The sequence below is a fragment of the Rhinopithecus roxellana genome, chromosome 12 (assembly GCF_007565055.1).
Source record: "Rhinopithecus roxellana isolate Shanxi Qingling chromosome 12, ASM756505v1, whole genome shotgun sequence".
NCBI lineage: Eukaryota > Metazoa > Chordata > Mammalia > Primates > Cercopithecidae > Rhinopithecus > Rhinopithecus roxellana.
Window position 1 is genome coordinate 28,394,755 of NC_044560.1, and position 15,530 is coordinate 28,410,284.

Genomic DNA, 15,530 nt, shown 5'->3' on the forward strand with positions numbered 1-15,530 from the left:
CCCCACCTCCAGACACAGTTGCACTGGGAATTCGATTTCAACTTGAGTTTTGGAGGCCGAATAATACACTCCACGTGGGGGCTCAGGCCTTCCCCATCCTCAGGCTCTCTGGCTAGAGGTCCACACCCACCCTGCTCTACGCACTGCACACTTGTGTGTGTGTGTGTACAGGTGTGTGTATAGGTGTGCGTGTATAGATCTGTGTACATATAGGTGTGTGTACAGGTGTGGGTGTATCAGTATGTGTGTATATAGATGTGTGTATAGGTGTGCATGTATAGATCTGTGTACATATAGGTGTATAGGTGTGGGTGTATCAGTATGTGTGTATATAGATGTGTGTATAGGTGTGCGTGTATAGATCTGTGTACATATAGGTGTGTGTACAGGTGTGGGTGTATCAATATGTGTGTATATAGATGTGTGTATAGGTGTGCGTGTATAGATCTGTGTACATATAGGTGTGTGTATAGGTGTGGGTGTATCAGTATGTGTGTATATAGATGTGTGTATAGGTGTGCGTGTATAGATCTGTGTACATATAGGTGTGTGTATAGGTGTGGGTGTATCAGTATGTGTGTATATAGATGTGTGTATAGGTGTGTGTGTATAGGTGTGTATCAGTGTGCATAGGTGTGTGGGTGTGGATATAGGTGTGTTTGTGTATAGGTGTGTGTGTATAGGTGTGCAGGTGTGTATAGGTGTGTTTGTGTGCATAGGTGTGTGTATTTGTGTGTATAGGTGTGTGTGTGTGTGTGTGTGTGTGTGTGTGTGTACAGTTCAAGGGGTTCTGACATCAGGGGCTTTCCAGAATGCCTCTCTCCTCTACTACTCCGGAGGTTACTCACTGCAACCTCCGGCCCCTGGGTTCAAGCAATTCTCATGCCTCAGCCTCCCGAGTAGCTGGGACTACAGGTGAGCGCCACCACGCCTGGCTAAGTTTTGTATTTTTAGTAGAGACAGGGTTTCACCATGTTGATCAGCCTGGTCTCAAACTCCTGACCTCAAGTGATACGCCCACCTCGGCCTCCTGAAGTGCAGGGATTACAGGTGTGAGCCACTGCACCTGGCCCTTCTACCACTTTAAATGCCACCCTTCTTTCCAGTACAGCCCAGCTCAAGCCCCCACCTCTGGTGCATTCTCAGGCCCTCCCCAAACCCATCGAATCACAGACTCAGGATGGGGCCCAGCACCTGTGTCCTAAGGAGCCTTCGTGGGAATTCAAATGCATGCTCCAGTTTGAGAACTATGGGTATAGAAATCACAGTAGCCTTCCTGGCTGCTCATGCCTGTCCCCAGAAGCTGGAGTTTGGATCCTGAGGGCAAGCCTTGCCAGGTTGTTCACTGCTCATCTCCCATCCTCAGAACAATGCCTGGCACATAGTAGTTGCTTAATAAAGGCTGGTAGAGTGAATGAGTGAATGGTCAATTTCTCAATCAATCATGCCCTCCCTAGCACTTTTTAAAAAAATTGGTTCATCATTTTCCTCAGTGAGCTGTAAGCAGAGCTCATGTCTCAATAATAATAACAACAAAAATAATGATAGTTATTGGACATATCCTCCATGCCAGGCAGTGTGTGAGCATCTTTATATGTTGACTCCAAAAAAGAAAGAAAGAACAAGACCAGGTGTGGTGGCTCACACCGGTAATCCCAGCACTTTGGGAGGCTGGGGCGGGTGGATCACTTGAGCCCAGGAGTTTGAGACCAGCCTTGGCAACGTGGCGAGACCCAGTCTCTACAAAAAATAAAAAGAATTATCCTGGTGTGGTGGTGGGCACCTGTAGTCCCAGCTGCATGGGAGGCTGAGGCAGGAGGATCACCTGAGCCCAAGGAGGTCAAGGCCACAGTGAGCTGTGATCGGGCCACTGCACTCCAGCCTGGGTGGCAGAGTGAGGCTCTGTCTCAAAAAAAAAAAAGGGGGGGAAATAATAACAATACTAGGTACTCCACTGGGCCTCTGCTGTGGGCGGGGCATGGGGCCGGCCACTCTCCCGTGGAGCAGTGCTACTCAAAGTGTGGCCCCCGCAGCAGCAGAATCCCCTAACACTTGTTAGAAATGCACATTCTCAGGCCCCGCCCCAACCTGCAGAATCAGAAACTCTGGGGTTTGGGGCCCGGCATCCATGTCCTAACAGGCCTTTGATGCACCCTCCAGTTTGAGCAGCTGGGGTCTAGAGATGATATCTTTAACCTCCCAGTGATCCCTCGAGGCAGAATGTATTATCTCATTTTATTAATGCCAAAACCGAGGCTCAGAGAAGTCATGTAACTTGCCAAAGGTCACACAGCAGGTGTGTAGGGGGTGAGGAGGGGCTGCAGATTCAAGACCTTTCCACTGGGCGACCTGCCTGGCTTTTGGCTCTGCCAGGACCAGCCTCTAGGAGAAGGTGAGGAAGACTGGACAGCAGCTCAGTGGTGGGCAGAGGAGAAAAGCGACCCCATCGGGAAGTAGAGGGTCCTGGCCATGAGCAGCAAGACTCGCTTCACTTCCTGGAGGGGAGTCTGGTTTCCCTTGGCTGCCCCTTCACCAGGGGCTGGTGACTGTGCAGGAAACTCAGGGTCCTGGGGCTGGGCCACATGCTGTCATCCCAAGCTGGATGCCCAGTTTTCTCTCCTGTCCTCCCTGACTTCGCAGGTGCTGGGCTGTCTCAGGGGGGCCAGGTCTTGCTGGCTGGGGCCTTAGTGGGCAGAAGCTCCCAAGTCCCTGGCTCCCCGCTTAGGATTTCCTCAGTTCGGGGTCAGGTCAGTTGTCACTCATCTGGCCAAGCCACCCAGACCAGGGCAGAAGAAACTCTTCCTTGAGCCTCCCACGGGAGGAACCGGGAGGCAGGGCCTGACGGTGACCTGCTCTTGGAAAATCACGGCAAGCAGGAGAGGAAGGGGGAAGGAAACCTGGGAGGTCGCTGCAAGGAGGACATCTCAGCGACGCGGCGTCCAAGCCTGGGCGCTGGGCTTCCTTGAGGCATGCGCTGGCCTTGTCACGGCAGCAGAGGCTTTGTGCCTGGTTTGGGGCGCATTTGGGGGGAATTTCTACAAAAACCAAAAGAATCTAAGAAGGGTTCATTCCAGACTGTACAGGATGTGTGTGGGAGCAATGCTTGGCTCCATGACAGGGCCTCCTCATTTGGGGTGTGGTGGGGGTGGGGAGAGGACCCCCTGAGGGATGGCAGGGGGCGGAGGGGCAGCTTCATCCTGGCTGTCTTTCATTCCTGACGTGGCTGTCCCATGCGGTGGTGGGGCTTTCCCAAAGGGGAGGGAACACCTCCAAGTGCAATGCCCTGTGCTGGCCATACAGGAAGAAGGGGCCAGAATTTGAAACAGTGGGAGACAGGGTGGCAGCACCATGCTGGCCTGGGGTCAGGGCCCCCAAGTGGCCGCAGCTCTTTCCCTCACACACTGTGTGATCTTATAACAAGATCTTTCATTTCTCTGGCTCTTAGTTTCTTCATCTGGAAAGTGGGTGCCTCTTGCCGGTTCACCTGACTGTATGCCATTGGGCCCTATCCAGGTGGCCCCACCCTTGGATTCTGATGTGATGGCATCCACAGGAGATCTGCCAGGGCCAGGGTGGAAAGCCTCATGAGAGGGGAAGCCCTCTGCTCTGCAGTCCTGCCTGGAAGACTTTGGAAAGGAATTGGATGAGGAGACAGGGAGAACTCCAGACGTCTGCCTCAGCTCCTGGTAGCCCCCGGAATGGGTGAGAGCCAGCTACCTGCCCCCTTTGCTCTGTGGGGCAGTAACTCTTGGAAGGATGACAGGGCAAGGCCACCTGGAGCTTTGGCCACCATAGTTACTGCATAGGCGGCACCTGCTGGAATCGATGCTTGGCCTTCCTTCACATGGGAAGAGATTTCTGGGTGCTGTGATGAACGAGTGGCAAGGACAAGGGGCAGTGTCCTTTTCTGGAGGGCTGTGGGGGGTCCCATCCTCCTCCTCCAACTGGGTTCGTCCAGTCTACCCACCTAGGTACCCCGCCGCCCAAGAAAGACCCAGAAAGAGGGTGGCCATTTAACTAGTCAAGCCAGGTCACCTTGGGAGCCGAGAAACAGTGCTGTGGTCATTTGTCCAGGCGCTGGTATAAGCTGGGATGCTCTCCGGCAACCCTGGGTGTGTGGTTGCTCTCCTTATAAACCACGTGTCTCAGTCGGATGGGAGAGGGACTGGCCACGTGTCTCTCCTGCAGTGAATGGGGCCCCTTTGGAGTCCGTGGTGTTGTTGACACTAGGAGGCTGTCTCCATGGCGACAAGGTCAATGGGAAATGGCAGCCGGGTTGGTTTAATTTTCACTGTATTCTTGTTGACAGGAATAAAGGCCCTGCTTCTGATTTCTTGGTTCAACTGGATGAAATTTTCATTAGATTTAACTTCTCATATCCAGACACCCACATACTATTCAATTTCCCGATCTCACCACTCAACTCTCATTCGTCTATTGGTCCTGAGGACAAAATTTTCAGAAATCTCATTTCGAGGAGCGCAGAGGCTGAGGGGGGACGGGATGGAGCGTGTGCCCGCCACGTGCACGTGAGGGGACCTGTCTGCCGTGTCCCCAGTGAGCCTGTCATTTCTGGGGCTTGCTGTTGGGGCATGACAGTCCTCCATCTGCCAGGGGGCATGGGCTTCGTCCCAACATCACACACCCTGTGGAAAAGGCAGGGCTGGAGGGTCCAGCAGACTGCCAGGGTGTTGAGAGCTTAACCTTGCTGCATTCTTTCTTCTTGCAGGTGGGACGGACCTTGTCAATGAGGGGTAGAGAGAGGCACCATTCCAGCCTGGCCAGTGACTCCGTCATCAGGAAATACAGAGCATGTGGGGTGGCATGTCCTTTACCCCTGTCCCTGGCCTCACAGGAAATCTCCAAGGTGCTCAGCGACATACAAAGTGGCATTTTAGAGCCATCCCGAGGCTCTCGGAATCTTCTCCTGATGTGCTAAGTGGCATTGTTACCAGGCTGGGAATTCTTTGCGTCGTGGGAGAAGTGTGAATGCACTAGGAGTGCTGGCCGCCTGGCAATGTCAGAGCCTCATGGTGATCTGCAGATCTGGGTGCATATGGCCTCTGGAATTCCCTTCTCCCCACTCTGTCCAAACTGCAGCCCCTTCCCCCGGGCGCTGCTCGGGGCAGAGATAGCAGGGAATGTGGGACTGATCAGCTTTTCCCCCGCCCCTCCAGGCCACTCGGAAAGAGGGGTGGGGACCAAGTGGGATTCTGGATGCTTCCATCTTGCTTCTGGTAAGATTGCTCTAGGGTCCTGGACTCAGGTTCCTCCTCGTGTGTTGGGAGGCGGCACCGCAGGAAGCCAGGCTCCGTCCACACAGCAGCTGCCTCTGAGCTCCCAACTACCTGGCTCGGAGTCTTCCTTTTTTAAAGAGAGGCTGCAAATCTGGAGATCTGAATGTTGGCAACGAATTCTAATTTTGACAGAACCACTCCCTGGCACCTAGCAGGGCTCAGCATCAGCTCTGTGTAGCAGTCAGGATCCGGGACGTGGGTGGGGCCCTGTATCCCCAACACCAGCACAGGGGTGCACTCCATAAAAGGGGGACTCCTGTCACAGAAGCGGCTGTGCGGCCTTGAGGTGGCCCTGGGCAGCAAGGTGCCGGGAGAGACAGGAAATCAAAAGCAGTATTTCTCTTCCAGTCCTACTTGGGGGCTGGATTGGCTCCACAAAACTAGCTAGAGTGAGAAACCAACATTTGCAAAACAAACCTGGATCCTGGGAGCAAAGTAGGAAGCAAGCCCCACACTCAAGTCAGCCTCTCCATGCCCACCCTCTGCTGTCCTCTATGCCAAGTTGGAAAGGGGCTGCAGGCATTCTGGCAGGAACCAGGAGGAGGGCTGGGACCCACCTGGAGATTCCAGGAAACTGCCCTGCCTGCTTCTCATGCCAGCAGCTCCTTCCCAAAGGGAAGGGTAAAAGGCAGAGGAAATCCTCTCCAGGAACCGCCAGCACTATCCCTGCATTCCGCAGATGCAGGCAGGGAGCCGGGCCTCTGCTCTCAGGGACAGAGCTGCCGTCCAGGCCCTGGGCCTGCCATGGGGACACAGATGTGCTTCTTCTTAGGCAACTCCAGGATTTCTCACAAGTGCAAGTCAACAAGTGTCTAGCAAGGCCCCACCATGTGTCGGCACCAACACCTCAGCTGCAAAAAAAGGAAACTTCTAGAGGCATATTTCTTAACCCAGAGTCTACAAAAAGTCCTCAGGCAGTCCTGGAACATCCAGAAATGATACACCCAGTACTTAGTGCATGCCAGGGACTGGCTTCCTCTGGGAGTGCGGCTAGACTAAGCTCCATGTGGCCTCCGACGCCTGCCCTCCTCCCACCCGGATGTGAGAACCAGCCGATGCCTGAGGGGGCCTGTGGCCCAAAGAGGTGCTGGTCCTGCTCTTGGCTGGCCTCTTGCCAGAGGCTGCTGTAGGCCGAGGTTTCTTAAAAAGTATGGTCTCCTGGGGACCCCAGTACAAGAACCTAGCTTCATCAAAAACTCAGTATCGGAAGCCCACTCCAGACGCACGGAATCAGAATGTCTGGGGACGCACCTGCCTTTCAGCCCCATCCAGGTGGTTCTGAGGGGATCCATTGTCTCTGCTCAGGCTTTCTGGGGCCTTGGTGGATTCCAGGGTAAGATTCTCGGCTCCCTCTGAGCCCCAGAACTGGGTGGCCTGGGGGGCCCGAGCTCACTCCTGACATTCAGCCATTTGCTCCTATCCCAGAAGTCTCTGCTCAGAGGTGAGGACCCTGGAACATGCTTCTAAGTGAACACTGCTGGCCAGAAAGAGCTCTAGCAACATCCCCTCTCTCTCCCACCCGGGGCTGACCCCCCAGCTCCTTACTGTGCCCACACCTGTAGCTCCATGGGGGAAAATCTTTGCAGCTCTCTTTTCTTCTTCTTCTTCTTTTTTTTTTTTTTTTTTGAGGTGGAGTCTCACTCTGTTGCCCAGGCTGGAGCACAATGGTGCGATCTTGGCCCACTGCAACCTCTGCCTTCCGGGTTTAAGTGATTCTCCTGCCTCAGCCTCCCAAGTAATTGTGATTACAGGCACCTGCCACCATTCCTGGCTAATTTTTGTATTTTTAGTAGAGACGGGGTTTCACCATGTGGTCAGGCTGGTCTCCAACTCCTGACCTCAGGTGATCCACCTCCCTCAGTCTCCCAAAGTGCTGGGATTACAGGTATCAGCCACCGTGCCCGGCCCTCTTCTCTTTTCTTCTCTTCTCTTCTCTTCTCTTCTCTTCTCTTCTCTTCTCTTCTTCTCTTCTCTCTCTTCTTTTCTTTAGACAAGGTCTTGCTCTGTCACCCAGGCTGGAGTGCAGTGGCACCATCTCAGCTCTCTGCAGCCCTGAACTCCCCAGGTTCAAGTGATCCTCCCACCTCAGCCTCCCAAGTAGCTGGTGTGCACCACCACATCTGGCTAATTTTTCTATTTTTTGTAGGGACAGGATCTTGCCATGTTGCCCAGGCTGATCTTGAACTCCTAGGCTCAAGTAACCTTCCTGCCTCAGCCACCCAAAGTGCTGGGATTACAGGTGTGAGCCACCACGTCCGGTTATCTTTGAGACTTTCAGACTGGCTGCTGTCCTTCCTCGATGGATTCCGGCTGAGCCTTAGGGATACCTGCTCCTAGTCAGGGTCAGAGCTCCCAGCCCACCGTCCCCAGCCAGCCAGGTGATGCTGGATCAGGATCGACTGAGCTGGAGAGGAAGAAAAGTGGGCACAGGCAACTCTCCCTAGGGTCTCCTGCTGCTAGTTCCAGCCCCACCCCAAGCCCCACCACTCCAGAATTACAGAGCAGGTCCCCAACAGCTTCCCAGCACATCTCAGACACCAGATCCAGAGGCAGGGGTGGGACAGGCCCCCGCCCGCAAGCTCCCGGTGGCCTGGGCCCGGGAGTCAGGCTTCCCGGGGCGCCCGTCTCCGAGCGGGTCTGCTGCCACTGGCCACCAGGTGGCGCTGATCGACCAGGAACGGTTCCGCGAGCCCCGGGAAGGAAGCCTTTGTTGATTTTCCTTCTTGATATTCTATAATCACCAGGATTACAATCTAAGCAAAAAACAAAACAAATAAACACAGCCCCCCCTTCTGGATCTTTGCTCTTTGTCTGAAAAATTATGAGAACACAAAAGGCGCATTGAACATACAACCCCAGGCTTGGGTACTGGCAACAGCGAGGGCCTCCGGAACAGAGGGAGGGAGGCTGGGGGCGGTCTGGGGATCCTGGGCTCTGTGACCTCTCCCAGTGTGAGCTGGGTCCCTGGAGAGCAGGTGCTGGCTAAGCAGTCGCTCTGAGCAGATTTCTCTGCCACTGCAGCCACTGCTCAGCAATGAGGGGCTCGTGTTTGCAGCCAACTAGCCCAGGCCGGGTACTGGAAACGGTGTGGTGTCTCGGCAGCACCACCTTACAGGTGCTGAAGGCTGGCAGGGCTGACACCTGGCCCCTGACAAACCAACAGGCTGCAGGTGAGGACCAGCATGTTAAGGGAGATGGACTGTGGGGGCCATGACAGCAAAAGCAAGCCCACACTCGCCAGATCCTCCACCCAACTCAACAGGGCCTCCACTCACACTCACTAGGGCCTCCATCCAACTCACCATGGCCTCAACCCTCACAGTCACCATGGCCTCTATGCAACTCACCATGACTTTCACCTTCACAGTCACCATAGCCTCCACCCTCAGTCACCAGGGCCTCCATCTACCTCACCAGGGCCTCTGCTCACACTCACCAGGGCCTCCACCCAACTCAACAGAGCCTCCACCTTCACAGTTACCATGGCCTCCACCCACACACCAGGGCCTTCACCCTCACAGTCACCAGGGCCTCCATCCACCTCAACAGGGCCTCCATTCACACTCACCAGGGCCTCCACCCAACTCAACAGGGCCTCCACCCAACTCAACGGGGCCTCCACTAACACCATGGCCTCCACCCACTCACCAGGGCCTTCACACTCACAGTCACCATGGCCTCCACCCTCAATCACCAGGGCCTCCATCCACCTCAACAGGGCCTCCACTCACTCACTAGGGCCTCCATTCCAACTCACCGTGGCCTCAACCCAACTCACCAGGGCCTCCACCCAACTCACCACAGCCTCCACCCAACTCACCATAGCCTCCACTCTCACAGTAACCATGGCCTCCACCCAATTCACCAGGCCCCCCACCAAACTCACCAGGGCCTTCACCTACACTCACTATGGCCTCTATCCCACACTCAGGATGACCTCCACCTCCACTTTCAACATGGCCTTTGTGGCCTCACATTTACTATGGCCTCCACCACCTACCATGGAGGTGAGGTTGCTTTTGGAGGAAGTGTGGGGGTGGAGGTGCTGAATCCCCACGCACTTGTGTCTGTGGATACATCATGTGCCCGTGCAGAAGCATGGAGGTGCATGGAGCACTTGTGTGGTGTGCATGCAGGGTGGGTGCAGGCCCTGGGACTCTGATGACTCCACAGCCAGCCCTCCTGCTGCCCGCCCAGTGATGCAGAGGACACCTGCCCCAGAGGCCTGAGTACTCTGGCCTGACACCAGCGGAGCACTGGGGCGGGCAGGCAGGGTGGAGCTAAACCCCGAGGTGGCTGCGGGAGCTGCCTGCTGATCTCCAGGCCTTCGAAGGCTGCAGGAAGGCCCAGGCCTTGCTCATGGCTGCAGGGCCATCTGGCCAGCCAGGGCGCTCCAAGAGGAGCCTCCAGGCGGGAGAGCTGGGACAAGATCACCACACGGAAAGGGCTGTGAACATAGCTTAAAAATCATGCCCTCACCACTCACTCCGGATGGAACAACCTCACCAACAGCTTGCTGGGAAATGCCTGGCGTGCCATCCCCTTCTGGGCTGCCAGGAAATGGGCAGGGAAGAAAGCCACGGGTGCTCAGAGGGAGAGGATATTCTCCGAGGAAACGGTTCCATCTGGCTTTCTGTAGGTTCCAGTGGAGCCGAGGGTGCAAGGTTTGGGGCATGGCAGTTTAGAACCACTGTGGCTCTGAGCAGCCCACGATCACTGAGCAAGTTTCCTGCCAGTTTGGCAGGACAGAAGCACAGAGCCCTGCCTGGCAGAGCAGTCGACTCCACTCAAAGTCGTCTCTCAGTGGCAGATCTGGGAGGAGAGGACTCCCCCTCCAGCTCCTCAGTCACACTGTGGGCGTTTACTGGGTGCAAATCCGGTGCTCTCTCAGACCAGCTGCATTGGAACAGACCCCGAAATTTCCAGGATGAGACATACTAAGCTTTAGATCACTTGTGTACTATAAACTCCAGGCCTCAGACAGCGCCCCAGACAGTCATTGCCAGGCCTTGGACTGAGATGAGGAATTCTGTGCACTATGAGTCAGAAAGCTGAAGCCCACAGGGGCACCCCGGCTGAGCGCAGCTCTACTCAGCCCTGAATGACTCACATGCAGAACCTCTTTCCCCAGAGTATGTTAGGATGGAACTACATAGCCAAAAACTACACTTCCCAGACACTCTTGCAACTAGAATTAACCATATGACAAAATTCTGTCCAGCAACGGGAGAGGGGAAATGATGTATGCAACTTGTGGGCCCTGTCCTTAAAGGGAAGGAACTCACCCTCTACCTTATTTTCTCCTCTTCCCATTGGCTGGAATGCAGTTGCAATGGCAGGAGCTGGAGTAGCCATTTTGGACCGTGTAAAAGAGGGCGAAGCCCTAGGAATGGGGAGCAGCCACCTGGAGGGAGCCTGGGTGGCCGATCCCTGACCCTGGGGCTGCCACATCAACCCTGAACTGTGACATGAAAGCCAAAGCAGCTTCCCTCTCACTGAAGCCACTGTGATTTTGGCCTTCCTCATAGTGGCAAGGCCCATAGTCTCATGATTACAGAAGCGATTCCAAAAGACAGGAAAGATCTCTGGGAACGTCCTGGGAATTCCTATCAGCCATCTTCATGTATTTCTGTGTGTGGTTTTTTCAGCTGGAGGAAGCAGGCCTCAGATTGCAGGTGGAAGGGAAGCTCCCTTCTGACCAAGGGCCACAGATGCAAGGACCAGGATGGGATTCTCTGAATCAGCCTGGTGCGATTCCCAGGGCACAAGGTCATGGAGCCCCCATCTCACAGCAGGTGAGACAAAGGCTGCAGACCCATCTCCCTTCACCCCTGAGAAGCACAACATTTTGATTAAACCGCGGACAGCTCCGCTGGTGGGCAGAGAAATTTGGAAACATCAGGAAATCAAACTGTGAAGTGTTGGGAGGCACGTGATTAATGTGGAAATGGGATGCAGATAATGTGCTTGGCTCCAGTGTTGGGTGGCCCGCCCGATTCTGGAGTCAAATCTGAGGTCTTCTTGGCTCTCGGCACACCTCTGCTATCCCCGGACACACTTAGCTGGTGCCCTATGTGTGCTCCAAGCCTGATCGGCACCTGCGCCTTCTCCTGCAGCCGCGTTTCCAGGGCTGAGTTTCTCAGACTGTGTCTCTGTCAGAGCACACGCACACGCTCAACGAGTAATTGTGTGCGGCTCTGCTTCTCCCCCGCCCCCGAGACACCAGAGAGCCGAGTGTTATTAGATTTATGGGGAGTTTGTTGTAGTTTTACATAATTTTCTGAGGCACTGCAGATTTTTGAGCATTCACAGTTCCCTCCGGTTCAGCGTTGGAGGCTGGCTCCGGCCTGGTTTCCACTCCCTGGAGTTCATAAAGCCTAATTCCTCCCACCCAGCCTGGAGGTGGCATTCCTGTCTGATGGATGGGCAGCTCCAGGGAAAATGGGGAGCATATGGCTGAAGGAGAAGGGCTGTCCGTGTGTGTGGAGAAGAATTTGGGAGGGCCCAGGCCAGCAGCCTCTGACTGTGGGAGCCACCTGGAAAGGCATCTTTTCCCTCAGGAGCACCCCGTTGGCTAATCTGTGGCTCACACAATCTCTCGGAACTTTTGCTGGGGCTCAGTGGGGTTGGGGCTGCTCCCCGGCCATGTGGATGGGAGCCTTTGTCCAGCAAAGGGGCCCTAATTTTCCAGTGGAATCTGACAAGAGGAACTCCTTCTAGTGACCTAAGAAGAAGCAGACAGAAGGCTCAGAAAGGCCAGGAAGGCAACTCCTCCTCCGGACTGAAGACTTGTTTTGAGCAGGAACTCCCCTCTAAAGGTGAACACTGAGGGGTGGGAGGAGCTCCAGAAGCACCTGGACCCTGGTCACCCTTTCAAGGCAAGAGTCCTTAGGAACCTTATTTTGAAAGCATTGACTAAGCCCCAGGAAGGAGGTTCCAGGCCACTTCCTCCAGCCCCGGAGTGCAGGGACAAAGTTGAGCCCCCTGGAGTGACTCCACCTCCCAGGAAATGGGACAGGCTGGCAGCCTCAGCCCCTTGGACAGGATGCGCAGTGGTGGAGGAGCTGAGCCGGGCCCCCTGACCTGGCTGGAAGTGCTGGTCTTAGGGCAGAGGCTGCTAGATTCTTGCTACCCCTTTACAGAAGGGGTACTGGGGTGCAGAGAGGGTGGGGCATTGGCCCAGGGCCGCATAGCGGGGCAGCCATGAAGCCAGGACGAGCACCCGCCTCTTGACTCACCAGCCCTGACTCTTTCTACCGCCCTGGCCAGAGGGCACCAGAGCTCCTGGTCAGCAGAGTCATCGCGCTGGCCCAGCTGAGGCCCTGCGGCAGAGAAAGCATGAGTAGGCCCCTGGGGCGGGGTCTAGGCAGGACCCAGTGTCCGGTGCCAGCCCTGCATAGTGAGGTGCCCCGTAGGTACTGAGTAGGAAGGGCAGGCAGGCGGGTCTGACAGCAGGGCCCCCAGCACTGGTGCCCCAGACTCCTAGCCTCTGGCCTGCCCTTGGGAAGGTGCCACTGAGCAGCCTCGGCTCCCAGAGCCAGGACACTGCAGCTTCTGTCCACTGCTCAGGCCCCTGGCTAGGTCCCTTCCCCTCCACCATTCCAGGGCTATTTCCAGGGCCCTGCACATGCCCAGCGCTGTGCAGTGAGCCGGAGCACTTCCCAAGGGTAGCCGTGCCATTTCCCCACGCGTCCTGGGGCTCCGCAGCATTTTAAAGAGGCTCACGAGACCCCTCCTGATGAAGAGGGGAAGGCTGACATCTCCCCTGTGGGGGCTCGAGGAGGCCAGGGCACAGGAGTGTGAAGGCCCAGCTGGGTGGTGGGAGGGCCTGTGGAGAGGCTGAGAGCTGAGGGACAGGTGGGGTGAGCAGGCAGAGGCAGGGAGAGGGGCAGGCAGAGAGGCAGCAAGCTCTGGGGAGTGGGGATTACAACAGGTGGAAAGGGTGCAGAGTGCTGCAGAGGCCAGGGGCTGGGGGCGGGGGGACTGCAGGCTGTGCTCAGGAGCTTGGGCATTGAGCGTGCACTGAGTGGGCATTGAATGGTTTTAAGCAGGAAGGGATGTGCTCAGGACCACAGTTAAGAAGGTTGCCACTGGGTGTGGCCTGAGCTCAGGAGGCCCCTGGGCTGCCTGCCTCGAGTTTCCAGGCAGGAGCACTGATGCCAGCTTGGTCCAAACCTCCCAGCGGGGTACTTGGCTCAAAGGACGGTATGTGAGGAAGCTCAGTCTTGTGGTCCAGCCCTTAGTGTGCAGGGCTGTCACCCACTGGGGGGCCTCCCTTGCCACACAGACCCCTCTGTCCCTCCTGACCCTCATCCCCAACCTTGAGGCTGGGAGCAGATCCCTGAATCCGAGCACCCAGGGGACTCTCAGGATTAGCATCACTGCAGGTGCCCCTAGCCTCAGCCTGGACCCTCCCAGGCACAGGGACCTTCACCTTTCCTCCCAGCCGCAGAAAGAATATTTCAGTCCCCCCCGCTGTCTATGCTGACCAACAGCTGCTTCCTCCCTCTAGCCAGCTCCAGGGACAGTGCTGCTTCTGAGTGAGCCACTGACCCACCCCCCAGGCCCCGCAGATGGCAGGTCCTTACCCTGAGCCCTGACCATCAATGTCCCTGAACCCCTAGGGCTACGTGTCCAGCACTAAACAGCCCCCATGCTCTTCTCGGCTCAGGAAAGCCCCAGACCTGTGTTTGTTTTTCCTGAGCCCTGCTGAACAGTGGGCAGGAGAAGCCACTGAGAGCCGCCAGCGGCTGCTGGGAGCTGTGGCCACTGCAACAAAGTACGGAGCAGCCCCGGCTTCCCGGCCTCACTCGGTGTTTTGCATTCTGTGATTTGCACCTGACAGATGCTTCAGAAAGCACCACTTTGCTGACAAAATGAAATCCAGCTCAATTACCATCATCTATTTGCCACCCAGCCTGGGAGCTGAGGCGGGCCCTGAGTCCAGGAGGCGGTGGCTAAGCCCAGATCCCTCGTGGACGGGCAAGGCAGGAGGCAGGGTCCGCTCCCGCCACCCCTCCCCTGTTCCACACTTTCCCTCCCCAGCTGGCCTCCACTCCTGTCTGTGGTCCTGGAGACCCGGTCCTGGCCCACTCTTGGCCTGCTCCTTCCCCTGCATGCTCTGTGTCTCCAAACCTCACTCTTTTCATCTGTCACGTGGGCCTGGCATTTTATGCCCTGGCTGCTGTATAGGGAGCTTACAAGGGGCCAAATGAAGGTGGGGCAAAAGCTAAGCTCACGGTGCCACTGTCATTCCAGCAAGATGAGGCTCCAGACCCGCATTCCCAAGGCCACAGAGGACCTTCCTGGCCCCACCTGGTTGACGCCAGCCTAGTCCCCAGCAGGGGGGCACCAGGCTGGCCAAGGCCACTCACACATGGGTTTCAGCTGCCCGATGAGCTCTTCTTTAGTCCATTTCGCCCACTCCTTCTTGTCGGTGTTGATGGAGCAGAGGATGGGGCCGCAGGGCTTGCCGCAGTCCTCAATGGCTGGCACATTCAGGTAGTGCACCAGGACGATGTCGGGGTTCTGTGGGGAGAGCAGAGACTGGCAGCATGAGGGTGGCATGGAGCCCGCCAGGGTCAGGGCCGCCCCCAACCCCACAGGTACAGGCAGAGACTGAGGCCCCAGACACCTGGCTCTCTTGACCTCGCACTGCTGACGGTTGCAGCCAGATGGTTTTGTGGTGGGGGCTGTCCAGCGCACGTGGGATGTTAGCAGTCTCCCTGGCCTCCACCCACTGATGTCATTAAGCCCCTCCCCCTCCAGCTGTGACCCCTGGAAAAGTCTTCAGACATTGCCCAGTGTCCCCTGGGGGGCAAGATCACCCCGATTGAGAAACTCTGACCTACACATCAGCTGATATGTGTGTAACTGGGAACCATGGGCATGAGGTCAAATTCCCTCCAAACCAACATCCCTGACCTCACACCACAGCCACTGCCATCTCCCTCCTTCATGCCCAACATGCGTTTCCCCCTCACAGCTTGTGGGATGCCCCCAACACAGGCATCATCACCCGCTTCTCCCCAAGGGGAAAAGGAGCTCCCAGAGCTTAAGGCCCCTCCTGCTGAGGGCTGGAGCCCCTCTGCCTTCAGCTGTGGTCTTCTCCCCCAACGAACAGCCCCACAATGAAGCACTTTATTTTATTTTTTCAGACAGGGTCTCACTCCATTGTCTAGGTTGGAGTGCAGTGGTGTGATCTCAGTTCACTGCAACTTTTGCATCCCGAGC

At 56.2% G+C, this 15,530-nt stretch overlaps 1 protein-coding gene across 5 annotated transcripts in view; it reads right to left on the minus strand.

The window, feature by feature from the left end:
• CAMTA1 (calmodulin binding transcription activator 1) overlaps window positions 1-15,530 on the minus strand; it is a 974,629-nt gene that overhangs the window by 116,121 nt on the left and 842,978 nt on the right. For all 5 annotated transcript variants that reach the window (XM_030942611.1, XM_030942613.1, XM_030942616.1 and 2 more), the window contains one exon: window positions 14,672-14,825. In XM_030942611.1, the coding sequence (XP_030798471.1) occupies window positions 14,672-14,825 (154 nt within the window). The remainder of the gene's footprint in view (window positions 1-14,671; window positions 14,826-15,530) is intronic.